Source organism: Bos indicus, chromosome 22 (genome assembly GCF_029378745.1).
Source record: "Bos indicus isolate NIAB-ARS_2022 breed Sahiwal x Tharparkar chromosome 22, NIAB-ARS_B.indTharparkar_mat_pri_1.0, whole genome shotgun sequence".
NCBI classification, from domain to species: Eukaryota; Metazoa; Chordata; class Mammalia; order Artiodactyla; family Bovidae; genus Bos; species Bos indicus.
Genome location: NC_091781.1, coordinates 43,955,340 through 43,983,215, shown reverse-complemented (window position 1 = coordinate 43,983,215; position 27,876 = coordinate 43,955,340). Strand labels below are relative to the sequence as shown.

The 27,876-nt window shown below is 45.9% G+C and overlaps 1 protein-coding gene across 3 annotated transcripts in view; it reads right to left on the bottom strand.

Annotated features, from left to right (window-relative positions):
- ARHGEF3 (Rho guanine nucleotide exchange factor 3) overlaps positions 1 to 27,876 on the bottom strand; it is a 313,947-nt gene that overhangs the window by 237,503 nt on the left and 48,568 nt on the right. Inside the window, exon 1 of one of the 3 annotated variants that reach the window (XM_070776454.1) lies at positions 6,133 to 6,155. The exons of the other annotated variants lie outside the window; for them this stretch is intronic. Coding sequence (XP_070632555.1) covers positions 6,133 to 6,140 — 8 coding nt within the window. The 5' untranslated portion in view covers positions 6,141 to 6,155. Of the gene's footprint in view, positions 1 to 6,132; positions 6,156 to 27,876 lie in introns of those variants that run through there. 3 annotated transcript variants of the gene reach the window in all.

Genomic DNA, 27,876 nt, shown 5'->3' with positions numbered 1-27,876 from the left:
AGAACCAACAGACTCTGAACCTTTGGACATAGCAAAACCTGAGGTCTGGAGTGTTGGAAGCTTTGGTATCTGCCCAGGTTACACTCCAACGTTCCAGTGAGGAAACAGGCCGACGGAGGGTCACCACCTTGCTAAGGCCCGCACAGCCCATAAGTGGCAGAGCCTAAATGCAAATCCAAGTGCATCCTCCTCCACTGCTCCTTCGGCGATGCTCAGGCCTCTGGGAGAAGGAAAAGACGACCACCTAACAGGCCAGGGGAGGGGCAGACATGAGACAGACCGTGGGGACTGAAAACCTCCACAACGAATCGCACACTGTCAGTGATGTCAGAAGGACCAGTTCCTTCCCTTCCCTCCTGTGTCCTAATCTCTGAGCTCGCCCTGGTTCTGAACGCCCACCCTCACTGCTGGATTCCTGTTGTCCTTTATTGCCCCAAACCCGATTTGGCAAGTGCCCTGCTACTGGCCTCCCCCAGGTCTGCACACGGTATGCGTTCTGACCCCAAATTCCTCCAGTGGGATGGTGGAGGCACAATTTCTCACAGACATTGTTTCTCTCTCCCGGATTAAACACCCGGCCCTGTGTCTGCCAGGGCTTCGCTGGTGGCTCAGATGGTAAAGCGTCTGCCTGCAATATGGGAGACCCAGGTTCGATCCCTGGGTTGGGAAGATCCCCTGGAGAAGGAAATGGCAACCCACTCTAGTACCCTTGCCTGGAAAATCCAATGGACAACAGGAACCTGTAGGCTACAGTCCATGGGGTCGCAAAGAGTCGGACACAACTGAGTGACGTCACTTTCACTTTCCTGCGCCTGCCTGAGGAAGTGATCTTCTTCCCATGCGTTCATTGATTCACCAAATAGCCACTTGTTTCTACCTTACACCAGGCACTGTGCTAGCCACTCAGGACATAATGCTACTTAAAAAAAAAGTTCCAAACTAGGAAATAAAGCATGCCTCTTTAACATCATCTACAGTCAGCACCTGCCTACAGGGTAGGTGATTTCTGACTTAGGATTTGCTTTTGATTAGGTCCCAGACTCTGTAAATTTATGATGTGAACTTGTAAAAGACTGGTAAGTTGTAAAAGTAATTTCTGCCAAGTATTAAAGATAATTCCAAAGGTTCACTTCAGTTCAGTTCAGTCGCTCAGTCGTGTCTGACTCTCTGCGACCCCATGAACTGCAGCACACCAGGCCTCATTGTCCATCACCAACTCCCAGAGTTCACTCAAACTCATGTCCATCGAGTTGGTGATGCCATCCAGCCATCTCATTCTCTGTTGTCCCCTTTTCCTCCTGCCCCCAATCCCTCCCAGCATCAGGGTCTTTTCCAATGACTCAACTCTTCGCATGAGGTGGCCAAAGTATCGGAGTTTCAGCCTCAGCATCAGTCCTTCCAATGAACACCCAGGACTGAGCTCCTTTAGGATAGACTGGTTGGATCTCCTTGCAGTCCAAGGGACTCTCAAGAGTCTTCTCCAACACCACAGTTCAAAAGCATCAATTCTTTGGTGCTCAGCTTTCTTCACAGTCCACCTCTCACATCCATACATGACCACTGGAAAAACCATAGCCTTGACTAGACGGACCTTTGTTGGCAAAGTAATATCTCTGCTTTTCAATATGCTATCTAGGTTGGTCATAACTTTCCTTCCAAGGAGTAAGCGTCTTTTAATTTCATGGCTGCAATCACCATCTGCAGTGATTTTGGAGCCCAAAAAAATGAAGTCTGACACTGTTTCCACTGTTTCCCCATCTATTTCCCATGAAATGATGGGACCAGATGCCATGATCTTCGTTTTCTGAATGTTGAGCTTTAAGCCAACTTTTTCACTCTCCTCTTCCACTTTCATCAAGAGGCTTTTGAGTTCCTCTTCACTTTCTGCCATAAGGGTGGTGTCATCTGCATTTCTGAGGTTATGGATATTTCTCCCGGCAATCTTGATTCCAGCTTGTGTTTCTTCCAGCCCAGCGTTTCTCATGATGTACTCTGCACAGAAGTTAAATAAGCAGGGTGACAATATACAGCCTTGACGTTCTCCTTTTCCTATTTGGAACCAGTCTGTTGTTCCATGTCCAGTTCTAACTGTTGCTTCCTGACCTGCATACAGGTTTCTCAAGAGGCAGGTCAGGTGGTCTGGTATTCCCATCTCTTTCAGAATGTTCCACAGTTTATTATGATCCACACAAAGGCTTTGGCATAGTCAATAAAGCAGAAATAGATGTTTTTCCATGATCTAGCGGATGTTGGCATTTGATCTCTGGTTCCTCTGCCTTTTCTAAAACCGGCTTAAACATCAGGAAGTTCGCGGTTCACGTATTGTTGAAGCCTGGCTTGGGGAATTTTGAGCATTACTTTGCTAGCGTGTGAGATGAGTACAATTGTGTGGTAGTTTGAGCATTCTTTGGCATTGCCTTTCTTTAGGACTGGAATGAAAATGGACCTTTTCCAGTCCTGTGGCCACTGCTGAGTTTTCCACATTTGCTGGCATATTGAGTGCAGCACTTTCACAGCATCATCTTTCAGGATTTGGAATAGCTCAACTGGAATTCCATCACCTCCACTAGCTTTGTTTGTAGTGATGCTTTCTAAGGCCCACTTGACTTCACATTCCAGGATGTCTGGCTCTTGGTGAATGATCATACCATCGTGATTATCTTGGTTGTGAAGCTCTTTTTACAGTGTTATTTTTCTGTAGAACCTTAACAAGTTTTATATCTAAATTTGCCGTCTTATCCCAACATTCTTTTCTTCACAATTTTCTATGAATATATGTATATATTTGTACACATATATACACACACAAATGAGAGTACATGTATGTGTACATATACATACTATATATACTTATATGCACACACACACACATGCATATATATCACATATATCTTCCTGGATACCTCCTAGATCCAGCTTTCTCTTCCTTATCCTTCTAGTTTTCTCATAAATGAGTTAAACAGATATTTTACCCAGACTAAGTATATATTTATACAAGTGTTAAAGAAGGTTTTCAGAGAAAAGCAACCTTTGTATGAGATCTGAAGAATAACAGGAGGAAAAGCATCCCAGGCAAACCGGGCAGCGTGTGTAAAGGCCCAGTGGCAGGGAGGACAGCACACTAGAGACTTGGGAAGACGGTCGTGTGACCTCCACGATCTGCCACCGATCCTCTCAACCAACACCTGCTGTATCAACATCATGACGGGACTGTTGAGTCCCTCCTGTCTGTCCCAGCCACACGCAATGGCTGTGAACACAGAACTGGCCCCACTGGGTGGGAGATGAACTGTGTTCCCTGGATCAACTGACTGTAACTCCATGCCACCCTTCTCAAATGACTGGGGAGAAGCCAGGTACAGGACAGCTGGCGAGGTCCCAGTTCTTGGGGGAGAGGACTCCTGTGCACTGGACTACACCCTCGGATGCCAGCCTCAGTATGTGGCACAGAGGAAAACAGAGATCCCAGACATCAACAGCTCTACACCAGGCCCTCTGTCAACCCCATGCTCTGTGGTGGGTCCAGCTCCACAGGCTGCTCGTTCACCAAGCCAGCATGGCACAAACCCCTGCTCAAGGGGGCTTGCTAAAACCTACAACAGGATGATCCTTTCTGCACATTTCCACTAAAACATCAGTCTACGCTCAAGTCGTTCATCCACCTCCTGAGAACAGGGGTTCTCTCTGTCACAGCTTAATCAGCACCAGCCCTGGGGGCAGAAGACTCTGGCCAGAGGCCAGTAACTATGTGACTTTGGACAAGTTGCTTAACCTGCCTGAGCCTCGGTGTTCTCCTCTGGAAGGGGAAATACTCATGTGTCATTAGAAGACTCAGTGTTCGTGGACACAAACACAATATAAATGGGTCTTATTTTCATAGTTGTTATAATTATCTGATGCTATTTTTAAAATATAACGAGGGTTTGTTAAGTACATAATACAACTCTATGTGGAACTTGAGCAAAATTTCCACATAAAAATGGAAAGCCCCAAACAACAAACTAAGAGAAACATGGGCAGAAAGCAAGCTCTCATCTCAAAAGGCTGACAGGCGTGTTTCTGGAGTGACGCTGCATCAGGCGTAGAGCCGGGCACTCTCTTGCTTCTACTCAGGTGTTAAAATGATAAAGTACAGAGAACGCAGGTCCATTTTTCAACATGTTCAGGTTTTTCAAAAGAGACCACTAGGCGGAGAATATGAAAATTCTTCTAAAATTGTTTGCCAGAAAGGGAATAGAACTTTGACAGTCCCGTTCATTTCACATTTCTGAATATGAAAGAGTTCGTATTTTTCCATGATTATGTGCCTCAAGATATAAGATACTAGTCTCAAGATACTAGCACTCATCTGGACAGGTCATCTTTTAAATAATTTTTTCTCATTAGACCTATAATAATTAGTACATATGAAGTACTTCCCACATTCCCCTGAATCCAGGATAACAGAAGAAAACAATATATGTACCAGGAATTATGGCTAGCGCACAAAGCATCTATTCTCAGCCTCGGGTTCGTCACACCTCAGGATATTTCTGTATCGAAGGGTAATGTGAAATGCTTAAAATTAAAAACAAACTCTCCCAGACATTTAAAATTTATATGTTTAGGAGATGAATGAACAGCCCTCATAAGATCAAAGAGTGAGGATCTTTGTGGCACTAGCACATAGGAGGTATTTCTTGAATCAGTAACTTCCAAAGTAGTTGGAATTGAAAAGACGTGTTCAACAGGCTGCCACTAGGGGGCAAAAGAGAGTAAAATTTCTTAACTGCACAAGACCCCCTGGAGAAGGCAATGTCACCCCACTCCAGTACTCTTGCCAGGAAAATCCCATGGATGGAGGAGCCTGGTAGGCTGCAGTCCATGGGGTTGCAAAGAGTCGGACACGACCGAGCGACTTCACTTTCACTTTTCACTTTCATGCACTGGAGAAGGAAATGGCAACCCTCTCCAGTGTTCTTGCCTGGAGAATCCCAGGAGCCGGGGAGCCTGGTGGGCTGCCGTCCATGGGGTTGCATAGAGTCAGACACAACTGAAGCAACTTAGCAGCAGCAGCAGCAGCACAAGACCCCACCCCACCCCCCAACTTAAAAAAAGAACAAAAACCTGGTCTCAATATGAAACTCCAACAGAGAGAAACTTAAAAAAAAAATAGAAGTTGAAGCTAAAATTGGACAATTAAAGGTTTTCTGGTAAAACTGGGAGGAAAATTTCAGGGCTAATGTAACAGCACTAAGAACTCCTTCAGTCCAGGCCCTGAGGATTCTGTTTAAAATGTAAATAGGTTATCAGGACCGGGTAACATATTAATACCCACCAGTCATTAAGTCCCACACATGATACATGGTAATGCCTCAATTGAACTAGCAAAAGGCCAGGCCCTGGGGGATGGGGTGCCGGCTGGGTGAGTTTCAGTGTAGAAGAAAAGAGGAAGACAGGAGCTGGTACCCACTAGGTACAGGCCCACAAGAGCTCTTTAGTCCCATCATTGTCCATATCCCTATCAAGTAGATCTAGAAACTGGGGTTCCCAAGTTAAAGAAGAGACTCAATGAATAGCATCATCATTCCCCCTATATCCACGTTGTACCCCATAAGGAGTCTTCAGAGATCCCCTCTATCTCCCTCATTTCTGCATTTATTTTGTTCAGACCCTTTCCTCCCCAATCCCCTGTCTCAGCTCCCCCTGCACACTGCAACCAGCAAGAAGCTGTTGAATCTCAAATCCAGTCATTTCCTCCTCACCCCTGCATCCCATTTCAAATCTCTGAAAGGGTCCATATCTCTCATAAAATACAGCCCAATATATTAAAAAAAAAAAAAAAGTACAATTTAGTAGACCCTCTAACCACTACACCCATCCTCACCCCACCTACTTGGACCTGTTTTCCTGGGAACCCCACTCCAGCCTCCCCCACCAGGCCTCCAGCCCTGGAAAAGGGACCCCTCCCTCAAGACACCATCCAGGGTATGACGCTTGGTTCTCTCTGAGCAGCTGAGTCAGGCAAGTGGCACCCTTTCTAAGGAGACTTCCTGACACATCTTCCCCACGGACCTCTGTCAAGACAGACCACTCCTCCCCAGGGACCTCCGTCAAGACAGACCACTCCCCTCGATTCCCCCATGTACCTACCTGTCCATGTACCCTATTACAAGTCCCTTCAGGGCACGATCCATCTGTGGTCACTTCTGCCCAGTCCATGGCCTGAAAGAGAACTGGCCTGAGGGTACTGACCTATTGGAAAGGAGCCGCTACCAACAGAAAGAGCAGCTCACGAGTGAGCGGGAGGTGCTAAAAACGAAACTCTTCCCCTGACAGCTCAGTGGCGGGCTTGTCTGAGCAAGAAAGACGAGGGGAGAGTGGGGTCTGGAAGCCTCTCCATAAACAGGGTTGACTCCACACAGTGCCTCCCTCGGGGCAAGCTGTCACAGGAACTCAGAGGAGCTGTTTGTAGGGGCTTTTTCCACATCCACATGTGCTTTTGTCCTGCTCAACAGAGAGGGACACTCTGGGAGTCCAACGAGAGACCCCAGCAGGAGGCGGGAGTGGAGTAAACGATCCCAGCATTCCCCCTGCACCCCTGCCCCACCACCCTGTCATTCCCCCTGTAATTACCAGGAAACACAAATGGTTTTCCATTATCCCTCCTCCAGCGGCCCCATGTTCCAACTTAGAATTCCTGGAGATGCTTCAGCAGGAACCTCTAAAAAAATCATTTTGCAAAAAGCCACACTCCTTACAAGCTTGTATACAGTTGTAAGCAATGTTGCAAGCAGGCTCTTCTGTTTCCTCATTTGCAAAATGAGGTAGGTGAGATTTAATTACCTTTGATGCCCTTAGTCTATGATGTACAGTTTTGTTTTTAAGGTTCTCAAGTTATTTATGCAAACACCAAATTGATCTTATCACAGACTGCTGCTCACTTTCCAGTACCAAATTTTTACTGTCAGCCTGCACATAAACAGTTGAAAAACAACCACCCCTTTATTCAACCCACAGAACCATACAAAAGAAAAAGATGCCAAATGCTCTGTGCACAGAGAAACCCCAAACCTGTGAGATCAAACAGGAGGGGGCCCTCCGCTCAATCCCTTGCCAAGGCCGTTCCTTGGTTACAGATACTTGCTTAATATTTACAAATCTCAATGTTCATTAAATGTGACCAAATAGGTGACCTGGCTCCTTCTCTTTCCGGCCACCCTGTCTTTTCTAATTTCTCTCCCTGCAGCCAAGAGCAACACTGGCTTGACCCGGGGCACTTCCTGGCTTGAGCTGCTGCAGGGCTCCCTGGAGCAAAGACCATGGCCAGGGCCCTGAGGGGGCCATGAGCCCCTTCGGGGTCTCAGCCATCCACTGAGGTAGCCACAGCCAAGCCCCAAGGCCAAGCCCTGTAGCCCAGGGACCTCATAGACCATTCCTCAAGCCATCTTGGCCAAACTCCAGTGGAAAGCCGGCAGCCAGCCATTTCAGTTTTCATGACTTGGCTTTTAACTCACATTGTTTCAAGGAATGGCCAGTTCAAATCTGGCCTGCCTTCATCCTCTCTTCCCATTGTGGAACCGGTCGTTTCGGGATCCAGAGGAAGCCACGTCCACGTGTGTACACCCATGGGCACACACAGAGTCCCATCCTCAGCAGATACCGTGAAACAGATCCCTGTACCCATTTAAGCACCTTGTTCTGGGGCCTCCATATGGTAAGAACCTCACTGAATTCTATTACTAGGAAATCATCAGGTCTGACCTTTTTTTTTTTTTTTTAACATTTTTTATTTTTATTTTTTAATTAATTTATTTTAATTGGAGGCTAATTACTGCACAATGTTGTAGTGGTTTTTGCCATACATTGACAGGAATCAGTCATGGGTGTACATGTGTTCCCCATCCTGAACCCCCCTCCCAACTCCCTCCCCATCCCATCCCTCAGGGTCATCCCAGGGCAACAGCCCTGAGCACCCTGTCTCATGCATTGAACCTGGACTGGCGATCTGTTTCACATATGATAATATACATGTTTCAATGCTGTTCTCTCAAATCATCCCACACTCGCCTTCTCCCAGAGTCCAAAAGACTGTTCTTTACATCTGTGTCTCTTTTGCTGTCTCGCATACTGACTTCTTAATTATTTACAACTGGAGTTTGCATTAGCTCAGCCAATATATTAAATGCAACAAGGATTTCAAAGTTTTTTTTTTTTAATTAAAAGTCTTTTAATCAAAAACATTTAACTTATTCTTACCTACTCATCAAGTCAATTACTTTGAGAAATACCACTAAAAAAACATATGGTCCAATTCAAAACACAACCTGTATTATAAGATGTTTGTAAGGAGTAAGTGAAAAAAAAAATCCCACCAAATCTTTAGTGCAGTGGCTGGCCCACAGAAAAGGTTCAAAAATCATTAGCTAATATGATTATGAATGTTATAATTACTCGTCTACAAAGAGCTTCCTACCTAACTTTACAAATTACTCTCAGTACATCACATACACACTTACAATGACCAGTTAGAGGCAGATTTACAGTAAAGCAAGGATCCTTTTTTTACTAAAAAGTATCCCCTCAAATTATATACGCAGCAGGCCCCACAAAACCTGGATCCTTCCCTGATGACAAGTAACAAGCGATGCTCACATTCACCTCCCCCATTCCATTCCTCCACTTTCTCCCTTCTGAACATGACACTGGTCAGTCCACTTGTATTTTCCCCTTACTATGTAACTATAAACAACAGTGTTTCTATACGTAAGCTTTATAAGTGGAATCGTATCACGTTATACTTAATCTCTTGTTCTTTTCTATTGATATTTTATATTTTTAAGATTGATTCATATTGATATATGCAGGTTGTAACTAGAGTCCTTGATTGTATGGATATAATAGGCATTTGTGCATTGTCCTGCTGATGGATATCTTGGGTCTTTACCATTTTCTTCTGTTACAAACACAATGGTAGTTAAGTATGCAGCCATTCCTGTTCAGATCTCCTTGGGGACCAGCATCAGCCAGAGTTTCTCTAGGGAATCATGGCAGACACTGATGCATCCTTTGTCCTTACTAACAGAACTCCGTGTGTTCTAGGTTGTAATTAAACATCATCACCTTCCCAGACTTCCCTGTAGCTACAGGAAGACACATACCTCAGTTCTGGCCAAAGATAAAAATCTACTGAAGATTCCAAAAAGATTTTGCTTCCCTTGATATAGTGACGGCCCTCCTTCCTCCCCTGCTAGAACGCAGATCTGAGGGCAGGAGATGGGCAGCCATGGTGTGAACATCAGGACAAAACCTCGCCAAGGGCGTGGCAAAGTGAAAAAAAAAAACAAAACTTGACTTGTAGAGAACTGTTTATTCAGCTGCTACATTAATCTCTTCCTAACCTTTACCACTACTTTACTTAGGTATCATTCTATAAAGAAATGGAATACATTTCCCCCCAAAATGGTGAGTTAGCCTTGTTGTCTTTTATCATAAAACTTAAAGTGAGATTCTTAAATTAGAAATGTATATAAAGACAAAACTTTTTGTTCTTAAATGTCAGTAGTCAGAATAAGCAAATAAGGAAATGGAACACTTATCTAAACTCTTCCAGTGCTTACTAAGAATGAGATGGTGACAGCGTTAATAGATAATACTCAAAATGCACTTACCACATGCCACGCACTGTTCTAAGAACTTCGCATGTATTCAATCAAGTCTCAGAAGAAGGAAACTATTATCATTATTCCCACATTAGATTAGGAGCCTCCATAGTGAGACATTAAGTAACACCAACATCACCAAGACAGTGAGTGAGAGAGCCAGGATCTGTGAGTTTAGCATTTCAGGGCATGTGTTGGTGTGGCAGGCTTAATAAAAACCCCTCAAAGACACCCACCTGATTCCCGCGAATACATTACTTTATGTGGCAAAAGGGACTTTGCAGGTGGGATTAAGTAAAGGATCCTGTGATGGGGAGATGATACTGTATTAGCTGGTTGGGCCCAATCACCTTTCAGATGACCAAAAGGGGCCCTATAAGAGGAAGATGGAGGGTCAAAGCAGTAGTAGGAGATGTGATGATGGGAACAGAGAGTGGAGGGAAGCAAGGGAGCTGCAGGCCAAGGAATGCAGGCAGCCTGTAGAAGCTGGAAAAGGCAAGGAAACAGATTCTCCCCGAGAACCTTCAGAAAGCACCCAGGCCCATCGACACCTTGACCTTGGCTCAGCGAGACTGATCTTAGATGTAAGATTTTTAGGATTGTAAAATAATGTCTGTTGTTTAAACTATTAAGTTTGCAATAATGTTACAGCAGCCCTGGGAAATGAATAGTCGATAACTCTGACCCCCAACCCCACCCTCCCGAGTCCTTGTCCTCCAGGAGCTTGCCCATCTGGAAAGGTAAGCCACCACCTGCTCCTAACCCCAGTGCCACAGGGGCCAAGGAAGCCCACAATGAAGTACTGGGGGGTTCCCAGGGGAAAGTGTCTGGTCCATACGCATGGGCCCCTGGCCATCCCAGAAGAATGCCTTTGTCATCCACAACTGCCTACAAAGCCCAGGGAGATCATGAGAGTCTGGAGCCACTTGCTAACGGTTTTTTTCAGGGAATTCATCTTCTAATGAACCCGCCCTGATAATGTTTCCACATTTGTGTGAGACAAAACTTGGCAAGGGAAAGGGCAACACCCTCACAGAGCTTCCTTCCTGGAACCCTCTGGTGGCCTGTCTGGATTTACCAGTCCAGCCTTCCTGCCCTTCCCTCCAGTTGGGCCCCCTGCACCTCCAGACTAGTAGTGCTTGACATTTCCTTTCTCCCCAGCCAAAGTCAGGCCCATAAACAGATTGTTCTCAGGTAAGAGACGCAGAGTCATCTTCAATCCCCAGCTCCCCTTTCAAGGAAACGCCTCCCACATGCACTCGTCTCCACAAGCGTCACAGTCTTCCCCAGTCAGACCAACAAACTGAGATTTGTCGTGTACCTAAATAACAGCAGCATCCAAGCAATCCTTAAAATAAATGGGGGTGCAAAAAGGAACAGACTCCTCTCTTTATATGATGTTCTTTTAAAAGAAGTCCAACCCTTCCTAAAATGCAGAATGTATAAGGCCAAAGTTGTAAGCTACACTACTGGGCAAAATGATTCAGCTTCTGTTGATCTTAATACACGAAACACACAGAATTTGGGAGATGGGAATATCCAGGAATAATTATAGAGAAACGGTATGAGTATTTGTTGTTGTTATTTGGTCTGTGGCTCAGCGGTAAAGAATGTGCCTGCGATACAGAAGATACAGGAGACACAGATTCGATCCCTGGGTCAGGAAGATCCCCTGGAGGAGAGTATGGCAACCCGTTCTAGTATTCTTGCCTGGAGAATCCCATGGACAGAGAAGCCTGGCGGGGCTACCGTCCATGGGGTTGCAAAGAGTTGGACCCGACTGAAGCACGCACAGTCACTCAGTCTTTTTGTGACCCCATGGACTATAGCCCTGCCAGGCTTCCCTGTCCATGGGATTCTCCAGGCAAAAGTACTGGAGTGGGTTGTCATTTCCTTCTCCAGGGGATCGTCTTGACCCAGGGATCAAACTCACATCTTCTGCGTTGTCAGGTGGGTTCTTTACTGCTGAACCAGCAGGGAAGCCCAAGGTGAGTATTTATTGAATACTTAATCCTGATTATCGTATCAACCCTACATCAGAGGTACTACTATTAACTCTACTTGATAGATGAGCAAATTGAGGCACAGAGGGTCTAGTAACTTGCCCACAACCACAGCCAGTAAGCAGCAGAGCAGAACAAGAGCCCCAGGAGGCAAACGCTAACTTCAACAGGAAGTGTTTGCCGTAACCCACCTGTCACCTGAGTGTCACCTGTCCCCACCCTCACACAACTAGTTAAATGGGATTACAAGGCTAGAGGAGAGTTACCAAGGTCCGTACACTGCACAGCAGGGAAACCCCAACATGGATCACAGAGTCCCAGAGAAGTCCTGTAATCAGGACCTGCCTTCCAACTGCTGGACAGCCTGTTCCTCCCGTCCCAGCAGCTCTGTACCCAGATTGTATTCGACCCTGTAGAGAAGCTGAGGGTGAAGATCTGAAGCTGCAAACCAGGTCCTTCAAGGAGCGAAGGCACCACCTCTGTGAGGCTCTGTTCTCTAATACATAAAAGGTGAAGAGTAATGTTTACAGCACCCAGCACAAGGCCCACTCAACTTGACATGTAAACAGAAGACTGTGGGCCCTGGAATAAAAATAACCCCTCAGATTTACTTACCAAAAATTATCCAGTGTACCAAGATATCATCTCATTTGGGATTAATTTCTTGGTAGGACACGAGAAAAGAATAGAAAGCCCAGAGATAAATCCACGCACATATGGACACCTTATCTTTGACAAAGGAGGCAAGAATATACAATGGATTAAAGACAATCTCTTTAACAAGTGGTGCTGGGAAATCTGGTCAACCACTTGTAAAAGAATGAAACTAGAACACTTTCTAACACCATATACAAAAATAAACTCAAAATGGATTAAAGATCTAAACGTAAGACCAGAAACTATAAAACTCCTAGAGGAGAACATAGGCAAAACACTCTCTGACATACATCACAGCAGGATCCTCTATGACCCACCTCCCAGAATATTGGAAATAAAAGCAAAAATAAACAAATGGGACCTAATTAAACTTAAAAGCTTCTGCACATCAAAGGAAACTATTAGCAAGGTGAAAAGACAGCCTTCAGAATGGGAGAAAATAATAGCAAATGAAGCAACCAACAAACAACTAATCTCAAAAATATACAAGCAACTCCTCCAGCTCAACTCCAGAAAAATAAATGACCCAATCAAAAAATGGGCCAAAGATCTAAATAGACATTTCTCCAAAGAAGACATACAGATGGCTAACAAACACATGAAAAGATGCTCAACATCACTCATTATCAGAGAAATGCAAATCAAAACCACTATGAGATACCATTTCACACCAGTCAGAATGGCTGCGATCCAAAAGTCTACAAATAATAAATGCTGGAGAGGGTGTGGAGAAAAGGGAACCCTCTTACACTGTTGGTGGGAATGCAAACTAGTACAGCCACTATGGAGAACAGTGTGGAGATTCCTTAAAAAACTGGAAATAGAACTGCCTTATGATCCAGCAATCCCACTGCTGGGCATACACACTGAGGAAACCAGAAGGGAAAGAGACACGTGTACCCCAATGTTCATCGCAGCACTGTTTATAATAGCCAGGACATGGAAGCAACCTAGATGTCCATCAGCAGATGAATGGATAAGAAAGCTGTGGTACATATACACAATGGAGTATTACTCAGCCATTAAAAAGAATACATTTGAATCAGTTCTAATGAGGTGGATGAAACTGGAGCCTATTATACAGAGTGAAGTAAGCCAGAAGGACAAACACCAATACAGTATACTAACGCATATATATGGAATTTAGAAAAAAAAAACACACACACATTTATTTGCTGATAGTTCCAGAGGTCAGAAATCCAAGATCACCTTTTCTGGGATAAAGTCAGGCATCAGCAGAGCAGTGTTTCTTCTGGAGGAGCCAGGAAGGAATCCATTTCTTTGCCTCCTCCAGCTTCTGGAAGACACCTGCACTCCTGGGCTCATGGTCCCTTCTTGCATCTTCAAAACCTCCTGACTCTTCTTCCCTGTCCTCCATGTTGAGGATGCTTGTGACTACCTTGGGCCCACCTCGATGATTCAGGATGAATATGCAGATCCTTCACATCTCTCAAGTCCCTTTTGCCACGTAACCCCCAGTTCCAGGGATCAGGACGTGGACATCATCAGGTGTCCCCTAGTTTGCCTGTTGCACTCTCCAACTAGTTCATAAATTCTGTGTCAGCAGGGACCTTTCATCATTGCCAAGTACAGTATCTGGCCCATTGTTGGAGACAGAGAGAGAGAGAGAGAGAGAGTGTGTGAATGAATAAAAAAAAAAAAAAAGAAACACGGGTCAGGAGAGATGGATGCACAACATACAGCCCTCAAACCAATAAATAACTCACCTGGAATACTGTGCATGCATGAGGGCCCATCACCCCAGTGACTGTAAATAAAGTCATCCCCAGCACCTGGTGCACAGTTGGTGCTTAATAAATGTCGAATGAACCATGAATGCACAGGAACCATTTTTAAAAGGATCTGCCACTTTCCCAGCTTCCTTGAGCCACACAGAGCACGTGTATATATAGAAACCACACCAGCCGCACATTCAAGTAACGTGAGAGCAAATCATGAAGAAGCCAGCTATGTCCACCTGCCAGGGGAGCTCCCAGCTGTTGGTGTCAAGGACCGGCATGAAGTGACATGGAACCTCCACACTGATGAGACAGATTGTAGTTGTTTTTAAACAAACCATCACAGTGGCTCGGGGCTTCCCTCGAAGAAACCCCACACCTTGGGCCAAGAAACAAGGAGCTCGGTAGGCAGAGCTGCAGCCTCCAGGCTCCACTGTCACAGACATCTTCCAGGCCATCTGCAAACAGCTCTCAGGAGCCCACAGCCTAACAGGCGGCATCCGGAGATGATCAGATTTCTATCAGTACCGACACATGGCACTTCTCTCTGGCGCCCATTCAAGATGCCACTCCTCCCCTCAAGGGCTGCTAATACTTCCTGAACAATCAAGCCTTTAAGGATATGGCTCTGTATCAGTGGTACACACCACCTCGCCAGTGTTCTGCCTGCCACTGACAAACCCCCCGACATGGTCTCGATTTCCCTGTGCCCCCTTCCTCTCAAAGATGGGCCCACACACCCATCTCCATTCCAGGCAATTAAGCAACACTGCCCCCAGACTCTCAACACCACAACAATCTTCCTCCTGACCTTCAGAGAACAACCCTCCCTGGGTGATTTTTCCTTCAGCTTTATGGCATCAACTTGTTTCAGACTCTACGTTCAAAACCACTGGCCTAACATCCTGGTGATTCCATGTATACTAAGAAGTCAGGATGTGATTCCTGCTGTGGAGGGAACACAGGGAATGCTGGCACCAGTCATGCTGTGTTTCTTGATCTGGGTGCTGCTGACTGCAAAGGCATGTTCAATACATGAGAGCCACATGGGTTATCTGTAGCCTTCTCTGCATGTACCGGATTCATCTATAGAAGGTTCACAAATAAAACTGCTGATTTACATGAATTCTCAGTGTGTTCTAGAACTTTAGGGGCTGGAGCTGGGGGTCAATTACACCATATTTCATCCTCATAAGTCACAGGGTTTCTCAACAGCCTGAAAAACCAGTTGTTCCTGTGGTTGAGACCCACAGATCACACTGGGTTCAGAAACTTCCAAAAGCCCAGAAGGAAAGGCAGCCACAGACATGCTGCCATGGCATGTGGCTCCTGCGGCTGCTGAGCCAGAACCGATTTTGTCTGCTCCATGATGGGGCTTGCACAGTGACCACTTGGCCTTCTAGAAGAAAACAGCCAGCCAGCATGGTTTTCTGCAGAACGTCCTTATTTGTAAAATCATGGGTGCTCACAGGGGATGGATGCTCTGACTGTAACACGCATTGTTCTCTGAGAACAGAGGCCATGCCGGCAGCGCCTGCCCCAACCCTTCACAATCACCTCCCCCTCTCAGCCTCTTCCAAGCTGGCCAGGGATGGGTGTGTTCCGGGAACTCACTGCTCATGAGTCACCCTCCCAGGGCCCGACGGCTGCTCCTGGATCCTGATCAATTTCCTTCAAGAGACTGGCTTGGGTGTTTGGGGTTCACACTGCAATAACTTGCAAAAATAAAATGTCTTTTTCATGAGCAGACTGAGCAGCACATGAATGAATACATGAGCCTCAAGACTTCCCCTCCCCTCCTGTGTAACAGGAAACACTCGTTTCTGAGTCCCTTGGTCAGACAGTCGTTTGGTCACTTAGCATTTAGCAACGGTGAATTTCCCATCACTTTATTCCAGCAGGGCTGCTCTGCTGGGCAGCTGGGGTGGGACGCCACAGTCCAGGGGCAGCCTGGTCTTTGCTGGCCAGAGGACAAGGCAAAATTAGCCTGAGACCTGGGGGCTTATCCTAGCCTAGCTTTGTGCAGGCTGAGATCTCCAAAATATTTTACACTGCATAGATTCTTGGGCAGAAAAGTCTCTGTTGAGCTATACTGGATGTACTTTCTGAGAACAGATCAAACTTCAGTAAAATTAAACCTGTGCACTTTGCAGGATGATGAACCTGAGGAGGCCGCCCTGCCAAGAACAGCCCGTTCTGGGAATGCATGAGTGCCAAGCGAGCCGGGGAGAGGGTTCATGCTTCCTGGGGCGCCTTCTCCCTGAGGTTCCTCCGCTAGCTCCTCAGTTGAGCCTGGATGATGCTGACACCTGTGTTAAAACTTCACTCGATGGCCCTCTTGGAAGCCAACCAGAAACAGACTCCAGACAGCACTGGGAGAAAAAGGCCTGTGATGGGGACCCCAGAGATCTGGATTCAAATCCAGCTCTGGGACCATGGACGAGTCACTTCTCTCTGGACGTGGGCTTCCTCCTCTGTAAACCCCTCAAAGACATCAGCACAGCATCTCTCAAGTCCCCTGAGTGCTGGTGGCTTTTCAATTCCAGCCCACCAGACTTGTTTAATTTTTTTTTCTAATTAATTGCCAGCGTTTCAAAATCTGGAGGGCTTTTGAGACTTTAGAGATTTTACTTTAAAATCCCAAATTCTGGATTCTCTTGGGATATCAGCAGACCTGGCCACAGTGGACCCACATTACCCACAGGAGGCAGAAACTAGGAAACAGAAAGAGTTCCCAGAAAAGGGAATGAACCACCCCAAGCTGATGCCCTGTGAGCATCTAAGTTGAGGACTCCAGTTCATAAGTCTGCCTTATTTTGTTCCTTTAACATATTGCTCAACTTTTTCGTTTTTCACTTCAACTGGAACACTCATGAATAAGCTTTGTAGTCAAAATACTTCACAAGAACCAGTACAAACAATCTATTACATGGGGCTCCATAAAGCAGGGGACATATATCCCAGCCTGCCAGCAATTCTAACACTGTCTGTCCAGGGACCCAGGGCGGTTTAAAAGTCCTCTCTGACTCTCTGACCTCCATGGGCTGTCTCCTCAACCCTCTGCCCCTCAGCCAGGGACATATGTTTGGGAGCCAGGACAGTGAGGTCAGAGGTGGGCAGGTTTCTGAGAAGGTGGGGGCCACATCTGCATTTTGTCATCCTTCTGGACAGACCAGCATCTGCAACGCTGCCTGTGGGCCTGCCAAGTCGCTGGTGGGGATGAAGCAACAAGTGAGTCGCGCTGCAGGCAGACGCGAGGAAAAGGCACAGAGAAGAGAGACGCAGGTGCGTCGGGGATGAGAGGCTGGGGTCAGGAAGATGGGGCCCGGACCCACGTCTCTAAAGGAAACACACAAGCCAGGAAACCCAGTTCTCAGGGCAGCCACACCTCATTGGTAATAATGATGTAATGACAGCAACAGTGAAAGGATTGTCAGCAGCAGGACAGCTAACACTCAGCGAGCTCTTACTCTGTCGGGCGCTGGGGTTATCATCATTATCCCCACTTTAGAGATGACGAAACTGAGGCCCAGCAAGGTCACAGACTTGCGCAGGATCACGGGGCAACAGGTGGTGGAGCGGGAACCTGACCTCAGGCAGCTGCTTCCTGAATCCCGGGGCTCTGCGCTGCCTCGTGCATTGTGCCTCTCGTGTTCAGGATTCAGTGACTAAAAATCACAGTGCAATCTATCTGCACGTGTGCTCCTCGCTGTGAAATAATGATGCTATTTACACTGACATCTAAATGCACAGATCACTCTGCACATAGAACCGTGCACGCTCCTCTCTATGCATGGCGTGGAGGACATTTAAAATGAACTCTGACCATTTGCAACCTGCACCTTACTCGCCAGCTTTAGGTGTACAAGTCACTGCATGTGTCTCTGGCCTTGTTCACAGTGAAGTGTCTGCCCCTTCAGAGACCTGACTCCCAGCACCCCAGTCACCCAGAACAAAGGTGCCCAGTGTTTGTGAAAAAGCCTAATTAATGGGGGGTGGGGGCGGTTCTCTTGAAAGATAGTAACGGGGCTGTTTGACAAAATATATTGATACTGTGCTCCAAGGAAGAGATGTTTGGACCCTCACTCACTGTCTGTCAGTCTTACTTTCACAGACATCATTAAACTTAGGAAGAACAGATTAGAAGCAGCAAAACCTAAAGAGTGGAATGAGAAAAAGAAGAAGGTGGTAACAGGTGATATAGATTTCCAGAAAGGAGACCAAAAGGAAATTGCAGGATGTGGCACCAGGGAAAAGGTCTCAGCCCCACCCCCTGGTTAAAGGCACAGGGCGGTGTGCAGGGCTCTGTGATGAAGCTCTAAGTCGGCAACATGGAAAGTCTGAGGGGGAAGGTGAAACCGGGGCGGGCATCCCATTTCATAAAGCAGGGAGGCATGAAGCCTCATAAAGAAACACTTACTGGCATCGTCAATGAAAACAAAAACATTTTAGGAATAGGTTGTAAAGTTCAACCACCTGGAACTGATGTGAACATGTTGGGTCTAAGCACATGATCTTGAACAAAGAATCTCATGGTTTTCTGTTCTAACAGGGAACTCCCTGGAGATTGCTCCTTCAGACACACTGCTGACAGTGTTTCAAGTTTGACACTGAGTCGCTCTCCACCCCATCTACCTGCAGGCAAGTCTATGCCTCCTCCTCTGCCCCCCTGAGAGGACACATGGCATTGTGTGGAGACACTACTGGTTGTCACAGCTTGGAGGGGGAAGTGCTGCTGGCATCTAGTGGGCAGAGGTGATAGACAATGCTGAACACCCCACTGCGCACAGGACAATCCTTAACAACCAGGAACGACCCTGGCCAAAATGTTGTAGCGCCGAGGCTGAGAAACCTGGATCTAAACCAAGGCAAAGGTGGCAGGTGCCCCGTCACTGTCATGTGACTGCAGACTTTCGTGTCTTCACCTGCACTCGGGGATAATCACTCCCAAACCCTATTGGGCTCTATTGGGAATCAGGTTTTCAAAGTGCTTTGTTAATCACACGTCTCCCTCCACCGTCATCTCTCCCGTTGCCTGCAGAGCCTCTGACTTGACTGAGGGAAGAGAGAAGAGTGGGATCTGGTTAGGTGGGAGGAGTCTGCACAGACTGGTCCTGGGTCCTGTGTAGCGCCCACTGAGCACGAGGATTCCCTCATGGAGCGCCCGTGAGGCACGATGCATCCTGAGAGAACCTGATGGCCTGAACAGCCCCGCTCCCCTTCAAGGGGAGCCAGGAAGAGTGTGGTTGATTATGGGCTGGGGTCTACAGGGCAGGGCCTCAGCTCCACGACCTGCCTCACAAGCCAGGAACCACACTCCTCCAACACAACACAACACAACAATAACAGCAACAATAATGATGAAGATGATGCTTAAAATTGATACTGCTCAAGAACTAAGCCCTGTTCATGGATTATCTCATTTAATCCTCACAACCACCACGGGAGGGGGGTAGGGTGACTACCTTCACTTTACAGGTGAACTACAATCATTTGTCCAAGGCCTCACAGATCAAAACAAACTGGCCTCCACACCCAGGACTCAGATAGCACAGTCCACAGCCTTAATGGCACCATCCTCCAAAACTATACCACTTGCATCACCACCTGGATTTCCATTCTAGAAGAAAGCTGGAAACTCGGCGGCACAGACAGCACAATTTCAACTACAATAATCAATGTGTGTGTACATGCATGCCAAGGCAAGGAGGAAATTTCCTGCAGTATTGACTGATTAAACAGTATTTACTGATGAGTAGTAGAATTACAAGTGATTTTTAAATTTCCTCTTTATATTTTTCTAGAATCCTCAAAAATTTTAGCAATAAATAAAAAGTAATAGCTAGTAATAAAATAAAAATAAACTTATAAAAGCAGAATGCTATAAAATTTGTTTTTAATTTTTTAAACATCAATTTCTTGCAAAAATTTATCAGAAAACCTGAAATTACTGTCTAGACCAGAGGCTGGTAAACTGTAGTCCAAGGGCCAACTCCAGCCCTCTGTCTGTTTGTATAAATAAAGTTTTATTGGTACTTAAAGATTTAAATGGCCTTCCCTGATGGCTCAGGAGACCCGGCTTCGATCCCTGGGTCATGAAGATCCCCTGGAGAAGGAAATGGCAACCCACTCCAGTATTCTGGCCTGGAAAATCCCATGCATGGAGGAGCTTAGTTGGCTACTGTCCATGGGGTCACAAAGAGTTGGACACGACTGAGCGACTTCACTATCTATCTACTATCACTAAAGATTTAAATGCAAGATATGACACCATAAATCTCCTAGAAGAGAACTTAGGCAAGACATTCTCTGACATAAATTTTCTTAGATTAGTCTCTGAAGGCAAAAGAAATAAAAGCAAAAATAAACAAATAGGGCCTAATCAAACTTAAAAGCTTTTTCACAGCAAAGGAAACCATCAACAAAATACAAAGACAACTTACAGAATGGGAGAAAAGATTTTCAAATGATGCACCCAGCAAGGGCTTACTTTCCAAACTATATAAACAGCTCATACAACTCAATATCAACACAAAAAAACAAACAACCCAATCAAACAATGGGCAGAAGACCAAAGCAGACATTTCTCCAAAGACCTATAGCTGGTCAACAGGCACATGAAAAGATACTCACATCACTAATCATTAGAGAAATGAAAATCAAAACCATAATGAGGTATCACCTCACATTTCACATAGGTCAGAATTGCCATCATCAAAAAGGCTACGAATACTAAATGCCAGAGAGGATGTGAAGAAAAGGGAAACCTCCTACACTGTTGGCAGGAATGTAAGTTGGTGCAGCCACTATGGAGAACAGTATGAAGGTTCCTTAAAAAACTAAAAACAGACTTACCATATGATCCAACAATCCCACTCGTGTGCACATATCCACAAAAGATGATAACTCTAATTGGAAAAGATATATGTACCCCAATGTTCAGAGCAGCACTACTTGCAATAGGCAAGATATGGAAGCAACTTAAGTGCCCACAGACAGATGAATGCACAAAGAAGTAGTACAATGGAATGTTCATTGTTCAATGTTCATTCAGCCACAAAAAAAAAAAAGAATGAAACAATGCCATTTGCAACAACATGGATGGACCTAGAGATTACCACAGTAAGTGAGGCAAGTCAGACAAAAATATTACTTACTTGTGGAATCTTAAAAAAAAAAAAGAAAATGATACAAATGAACTTACTTACAAAACAGAAACAGACTAACAGACATAGAAAAAAAAAAACTTACTGTGACCAAAGGGGAAAGGAGGGAGGGATAAACTAGGAGTTTGGGAAGGACATACTCCGTAGCACAGGGAACTATATTCCTATTTTGTAATAACCTGTAATGGAAAAGAATACACACACACACACACACACACGCACACACAACTGATCACCTTGCTGTACACCTGAAACTAACACATTGGAAATCAACTATACTTCAATTTTTTTTAATTAGTAAAATAAAATTTCATCAGAACACAGCCATGTTCATCACTTACGTAAATGTCTAACGCCCACTCTTATACACCTGCAAGTTGAGCAGCATGCAGACACGTGGGAACACCACACCCTGCTTTCGATGCAGCCTAGAGATGGACCTCTTACTTTCCCACCTCTAAATTTCTCCTCACAATGTGTGTCTTTTTTGTTCCAGCCCTCAATGGATGAATCAGGAAGCTCATGAAACTACAGCCCCTCCTTAGAGAGGTAGCCATATGATTTCGTATTTTTATAAAATGTGGAAAAGGTATTTTAATAAAATTTGGAAAGGGATATTTTTGAAATCTTTTTCTTTTTCTAATTTGAAGCCCCCACAAATTATACACGTTTTCAGATTCTTCAAAACTGGATCTGCCCCTACATAATGCCCAGACATTTCCCCACCTAGTTCTATGTTCAAGACTACATCACATTCAGCGGCAAGAAGGGTATTGTCCCACCAACCCCTAAGCAACTCTAGCCATGACGAGCAGTTTGATTTCCAATCCCCAGATGGCAACTCTGGTGGACCGAGGAGCTGCCCTTCCAGAGACACCCAGGATCCACCAGGAAGCTCATGGAGCCGACCAGTCCTGAGAGGAGCCTGAGGGCACCCGCGTCCACAGAAAGGAAAGAGGAACGCCTGCTCACACACGCTGTCCTTCAGTCATTCCTTAGGTCCACTGAAATCTCACCATCCAATGATATTTACGTATTTTCATGACACACGTAATCTGTACTCTCCAATTACAGAGCCTCTGTAATCAGAGCACTTCCAAATAAGTGGCAGGTGGATGATCTAAAACTGCTTTCTAAAAAAGCAACGTGGCTTGGAAGAATAAGAAAGGGGGGATCAAATCACACAGTGTGCGTGCAAACAGTGGACAACTGTCTATTTAAAAGAACTCTCCAACGCACAGCACAGCCGTTACGGTGGGGCATTTACATCAGTCAGGAGCCTCCGGAGTCCAGTTGTCCAATCAAATGCCTCCCCCCACCAAAGGTCAGGTGGAGAGTGTCCCTCCCTGGTCTATTCTTATCCCCCTCTCCCTGGTGTGGGGGAGGGGGCATCTCTGTGGAGTGCAGCTGGCGGTCTTGATAAGCAGGTGTCAGGGAGTTGAACATGACCTTGCTCATCAGCTGGTGGGAACCAGGCAGACAAGGGAGTCTCTGTATCGCTGTCCACAGGGTCCCAGCCCCAGAAACAAGACACAGTGAGGCCTAGGCGGGAGGGAGGGAGGAAGGGAGGGAAGCTTTTACACACCCCGCCCCTGACCTGCTCCCCCCACCACTACTTCATACACCGGGGGGAAGTCACCAGACAAAAGGAAATCCACATCATTTCACTCGGGAGAGGAAAAATTTCCACCGAGAGGAAAAGAAAAATCTGACCATAAAGATGTGTTGAAGTGTTTCCCAAACAGCAGAGTAGGCAAAGATAAACTGAGGAGATGGGTTTTGAGGAAAATCAAGAGGAAAGTCAACATTGTCTGTGGAGCTGGCAAAATCAATCAGGAAAACTGTTGGCAGAGGTGGGAGGAGATGAATGTACGTTCACCCAGCTGATTCCATCGTACAGACAGCCAGGGCTGTGTCAATGGCTGTTACTGTACCAGCCCCTGGAAGGGGTCCAACATGCAGGACCCGCTCTGAATGTCCACTAACCCAGTTTCTAATTAAATGTGGGTTAACTGGCACTGCTCCTTACAGCTCAAGGGACCAATTCAGAGCCGAAAGGAGCATTTTTCAAACTAAAAAGGCCAAGCCAGCACCTTTTATTTTCTCACATCCTTTCAGTTGCTCAACGTGACCCACTGCTGGCTGCACAGAGTCCTCAGTCCTTGGAGAAATCAAGGGGGCCCACCCCGGCCCCCTCAGCTGCCGCTGTGCAGTGACCGAACCACCGACTTGGCAAACGTGAACTTGAACTCCACTCCACTTTTCCCATGCTGTGGTCGCCGCTGACCCCGGAATGAGTCACCCGTGAAAGCCACCCATTGTCCCCAACAGAAGAAACACTCAATCCCAGAGAGTGGCGCATTCACACTTCTCCAAGAGCCAATCTCCTCCTGTGGTCTCTGGAGGATGCTGCTGCCCGAGCAGTCTTTTCTTCCAAAATCAGCTGCCAACGCAAACATGAGAGAGACGGGCATGGGAGACAACTTTCAGAAGCACCAGGACAAAGAGAGTATGAACTCTGAAACTCAAGGCAAACTTCCATTGAGACATTTAAAGGTACAGAGAAATACCGGCCAATATGCTGGCAATAAAAACACCACAGTTATTGTACATGAACTAAGACCCTGGGCTAAGGAAGTATGTTACACACCTCATCTCACTTAATCCTCGGAACTGCCCTAGAAGGTTGGCCCCACGATTAGCCTCATTTTACATTCCAGGAAACTCCAGCACAGGGAGGTTAAGTGATCAATCCAAGGTTACATGGTGGCAGTCAGGCTGGGAACCAAGGCAGTTCATCTCCAGAGCGTGTGTGTTTCAATACCGTGCTATCATGAATTACTAAACTAATTTAGAATTGTGAGCTTCAAGTTATGCTAAAGTGTTCACATTTGGGGGAGGTTGTGATTTTTTCAACTCACTTTTATGTCACTTCTCACTCTCCTCCCAAGAAATGCCATAACCTGGCTTTTCAGATATAAAAACTGCTGGTATCAGTCAGTGTGCTGAGCATCAGTTATATATCATCACATTTAATCCTCAGAACCAGTCTATGAGGCTGGCATTAATATTATCCCCTTCAGAGATAGAGACACTGAGGTTCAGGGAGGTCACATCCTTGCCCAGAGTCATAACACAGAGCAGGAATTTGAATCCAAAATGTCAGATTTCAGTGCCTACATTCTATTATATATGCCATCTCTCACAGAATGTCAAGATTTCCCAGAAAAAAAATATCAAGAGTGTCATGAAATGAAGGGTGAGAATGACCAAATTCAACAACCAAGCCCCCTGGACTCAGTGAATGGGAGAGACGGCAGCGGGAGGCTGAATTGTAGCTGAGGACCATCCACCCGGCCTCCGCCCTGCACCACCAGGACCTTCAGCAAATCCCTGCTCTCTCCAAGCCTCAGTTTCCTAGTCTGTGCAGGAAGAGCAGAAACGGCAAGGGGCCCTGCCAGCCCAGGATTAGACAGGGCACGTGGTCACCTGCAGCAGGGAGGGCTAGAGGGGTGGCTGTCTCCCCTCCCTGGCGGGTAACTTCCCTGCTCCTGGCACTAACCTCCAGGGGCAGCTTTGTAACTCTCCCTGGACTCAGGTCCATGCCCTGAGCAGAGTTCCCAGGTACAGCCCGAGGCCAGGCAGTAGGAAGGAGCCCACAGTTCCTCTGGGAGGAAGGAGGAGAAAGCTGAGAGAGGAAGAAGCTGGGGTGGGACAGTAAATTGAATGAGTGCTGGACCTCCATCCACGGCGTAAAAACATGTAGAAACCCCTGAGCTCTGCCTGTAAGCCGGCACATACATCGCATATATATTTAGAACTCAATAAACGTTAAAAAAATAAATAAGTAGAGTATGTGAAGATATGGCAAATCAGACGAGGCAAGAAGAGTCCATCAAATTAAAACTTTGCTACTATAAACGCTCCAAAAAATATTTATCCCACCAAAAATATCCCTTTAAAAGTATCTACCTTCTAAGTTCTTTGCTGCTGCTGCTAAGTCGCTTCAGTCGTGTCCGACTCTGTGCGACCCCATAGACGGCAGCCCACCAGGCTCCCCCGTCCCTGGGATTCTCCAGGCAAGAACACTGGAGTGGGTTGCCATTTCCTTCTCCAATGCATGAAAGTGAAAAGTGAAAGTGAAGTCGCTCAGTCATGTCCGACCCTCAGAGACCCCAAAGGCAACAAAAGAACAATGAAGATGACCCCTGTGTTTTTCTGTGGGGTTGGGGGCAAGGGTGAGGGCAATCCTTTACTGGACAACCAACTTGCAAGGTGCCCATCTGACGCTTTGACTCTCCACTCTATTTCTATGTATCATTCAGTGGAGCAAGTAAGTCCTCGAACTTCAGGTAAGACCTTAGAATCCTGATTTGGTCACTGACTGGCTGGGCCTCAGGTTGGGTGAGGAATCCCAGTGCCTGGCAGCTTCCCCTCCCACTTGTGAGAAAGGACAGTGAGGACGCAGAAGAAAGGGCATCACTGGCCTGGGAGTTGTGAACATGAGGTGTTTCTGCTACCCAGCAACTGATTCCCTGCCCGTGGGTAATAGCACTTGGCCTTTCCACTGGGGAAACCACCCCTCCCCACTCTGAGTTAATGGGTCCAAGTGAGGCTGACCCTATCCCCCCACCCGCATGGTCAGGAAGAAAGCATGGACAAGCTGAACAAATATGAGTCTACTTGGGCAGTCCTGTTAGAACAAGTAGGAATGATAAACTCTCACTCCACCACTGTGGGAGAATGTCAGCCTGGAGCTTCTGGGAGGTACCCTGTGGAAGAAGGCTTCCTGGGAATAAGGCCAATACAGAATAAAGGCAGAGCCAAGAGAAGAAGAAAAAGGGACTGAGACCTAAGAACACTGAACCCTGCGTCCAGCCATGCCTGAAGCCATATACTCCTGGCCCTTCCAATCATATGATCATTGCAGTCCCTATGATGCTTACTCCAGACCGAACTGGGCTTCTGTCACTTGCAATAACAACAAACCTTGACTAACGGGACCAACTGCACAGAATCACAAGACCTCCACGTTATTAACACAAGAAGGCACTGGAGGCCACCCAGCCGTATTGTGCACACATCAAGCATTCAACAATGGTACGTTGGCCAGTGAATATTTGCTCATGACTCTAGCTCCAACTTCTCAAACTGAAATCAAGCTAGTCTGACAGCATTACTCTAAGCCACAAGACCAACTAACCGCATCTTCATGGAACAGTATTTTAAATGATGGTAACTTAAAATGCTTTTTAATGAAAAGAAACGTGGTTCATACAGGAATGCAAAGATCGGTCAATATTAGGGAATAAATCAATGTAATTCATCTCATTACCAGAGTCAAAAGAAAAAAAAACGTCTTCTTAAATGCCAATCTTGTTAAATTTCAACATTTATTCCTGACTTTTAAGGGGGAAAATAACCTCTTAACAAAATAGGAAAAGAGGGGAATTTCCTCAAGAGCTCCACAGGTCAAACCAAAAGCCAACATTACATTTTGAGGGAAGGGTTAGAGCTCCGCCACTGAAGTATAAGGTAAGAAGGACCTGAGATTTCACCACTGTTTAACATTACTCAGGAAGCACTTGCTAACGTAGTCAGACAATCAAAAAAAATTACCAATTTGAAAGGAAGAGGAAGCAAAATTCTATTGAGTTACAGACAACGTGATTATATGCCTGGAAAAACTCCTCCCAATAATAACAGCAAAAAAAATAAATTACATAAGATCTAAAGCCTATTAAAAAACCTATTAAAAACTATTAAAACCTATAAAAAACTATTTTAAAAGTAGGACTATTTCATATTAGTCAACAGTAATAAAAGATGTTATTAATCAACAGCTTTCCTACATACCAAAAAAAAAAAAAAAATCCATGAATATATGATGGTGACCTGGCCAAAGTAAATGATTATTCTAACAAAGATTCCTTCTTCTGTGCTGTCGTAGTCCCCCTTCTGTTTGTGTGGATTTTGGTGGAATGTCTGAAATACACAGACAGCCCTAACCAAACCAGGACCTTGTCAAAAAGATGCTTATCTTACTTTGGCTCAACGATCTCTGGTGACTGGGAACCCATCTCCTGAGACGGCCTACTCGTCACCTAGCCAAGCCTAGTGGGTCCCTCTCCCATCCAGCACAGAGCAAGGAGACCCATGCTTCAAGATGTGACCTCACAGTGACAAGGCCGGTCACACTGACCAGCACACATTCACTGGTACTGACCTGCATGCTGTTCCTCACAAAGCTCAGCCCCTGTCCTGCCCTTGGGCCTGTGCATGCTTCTCTTCCGCCTGCCGAGAGTTTCCCTAAAGAGGCTATGGGGCTTGCTGTCTCAACACTCAGGTCTATGCTAAAATGATATTCTCTGAAAAAAATCCCTCCCAGTTTCCCTGTCTAAAATTTCGTCTTATTCTCTATCCCTTTATTTAACTTTATTTTTCCTCACAGAATACGTCATCAGCTAATGTTGCTTCACACTTCTGTCAGTTTATAATCTGTTTATACGGACTTTCTCTCCAAAAGGTAAACTCCATCAGGACAAGGATCACGATGTCTGCTTCGTTCACTGCTGTCTCCCACACCCTTAACACCCCCTTCTCAGACACAGAAGGGGTTCAATTAAAAAATGTTGGTTTTATGGACAGATGGATGGATGGATAGAAAAAC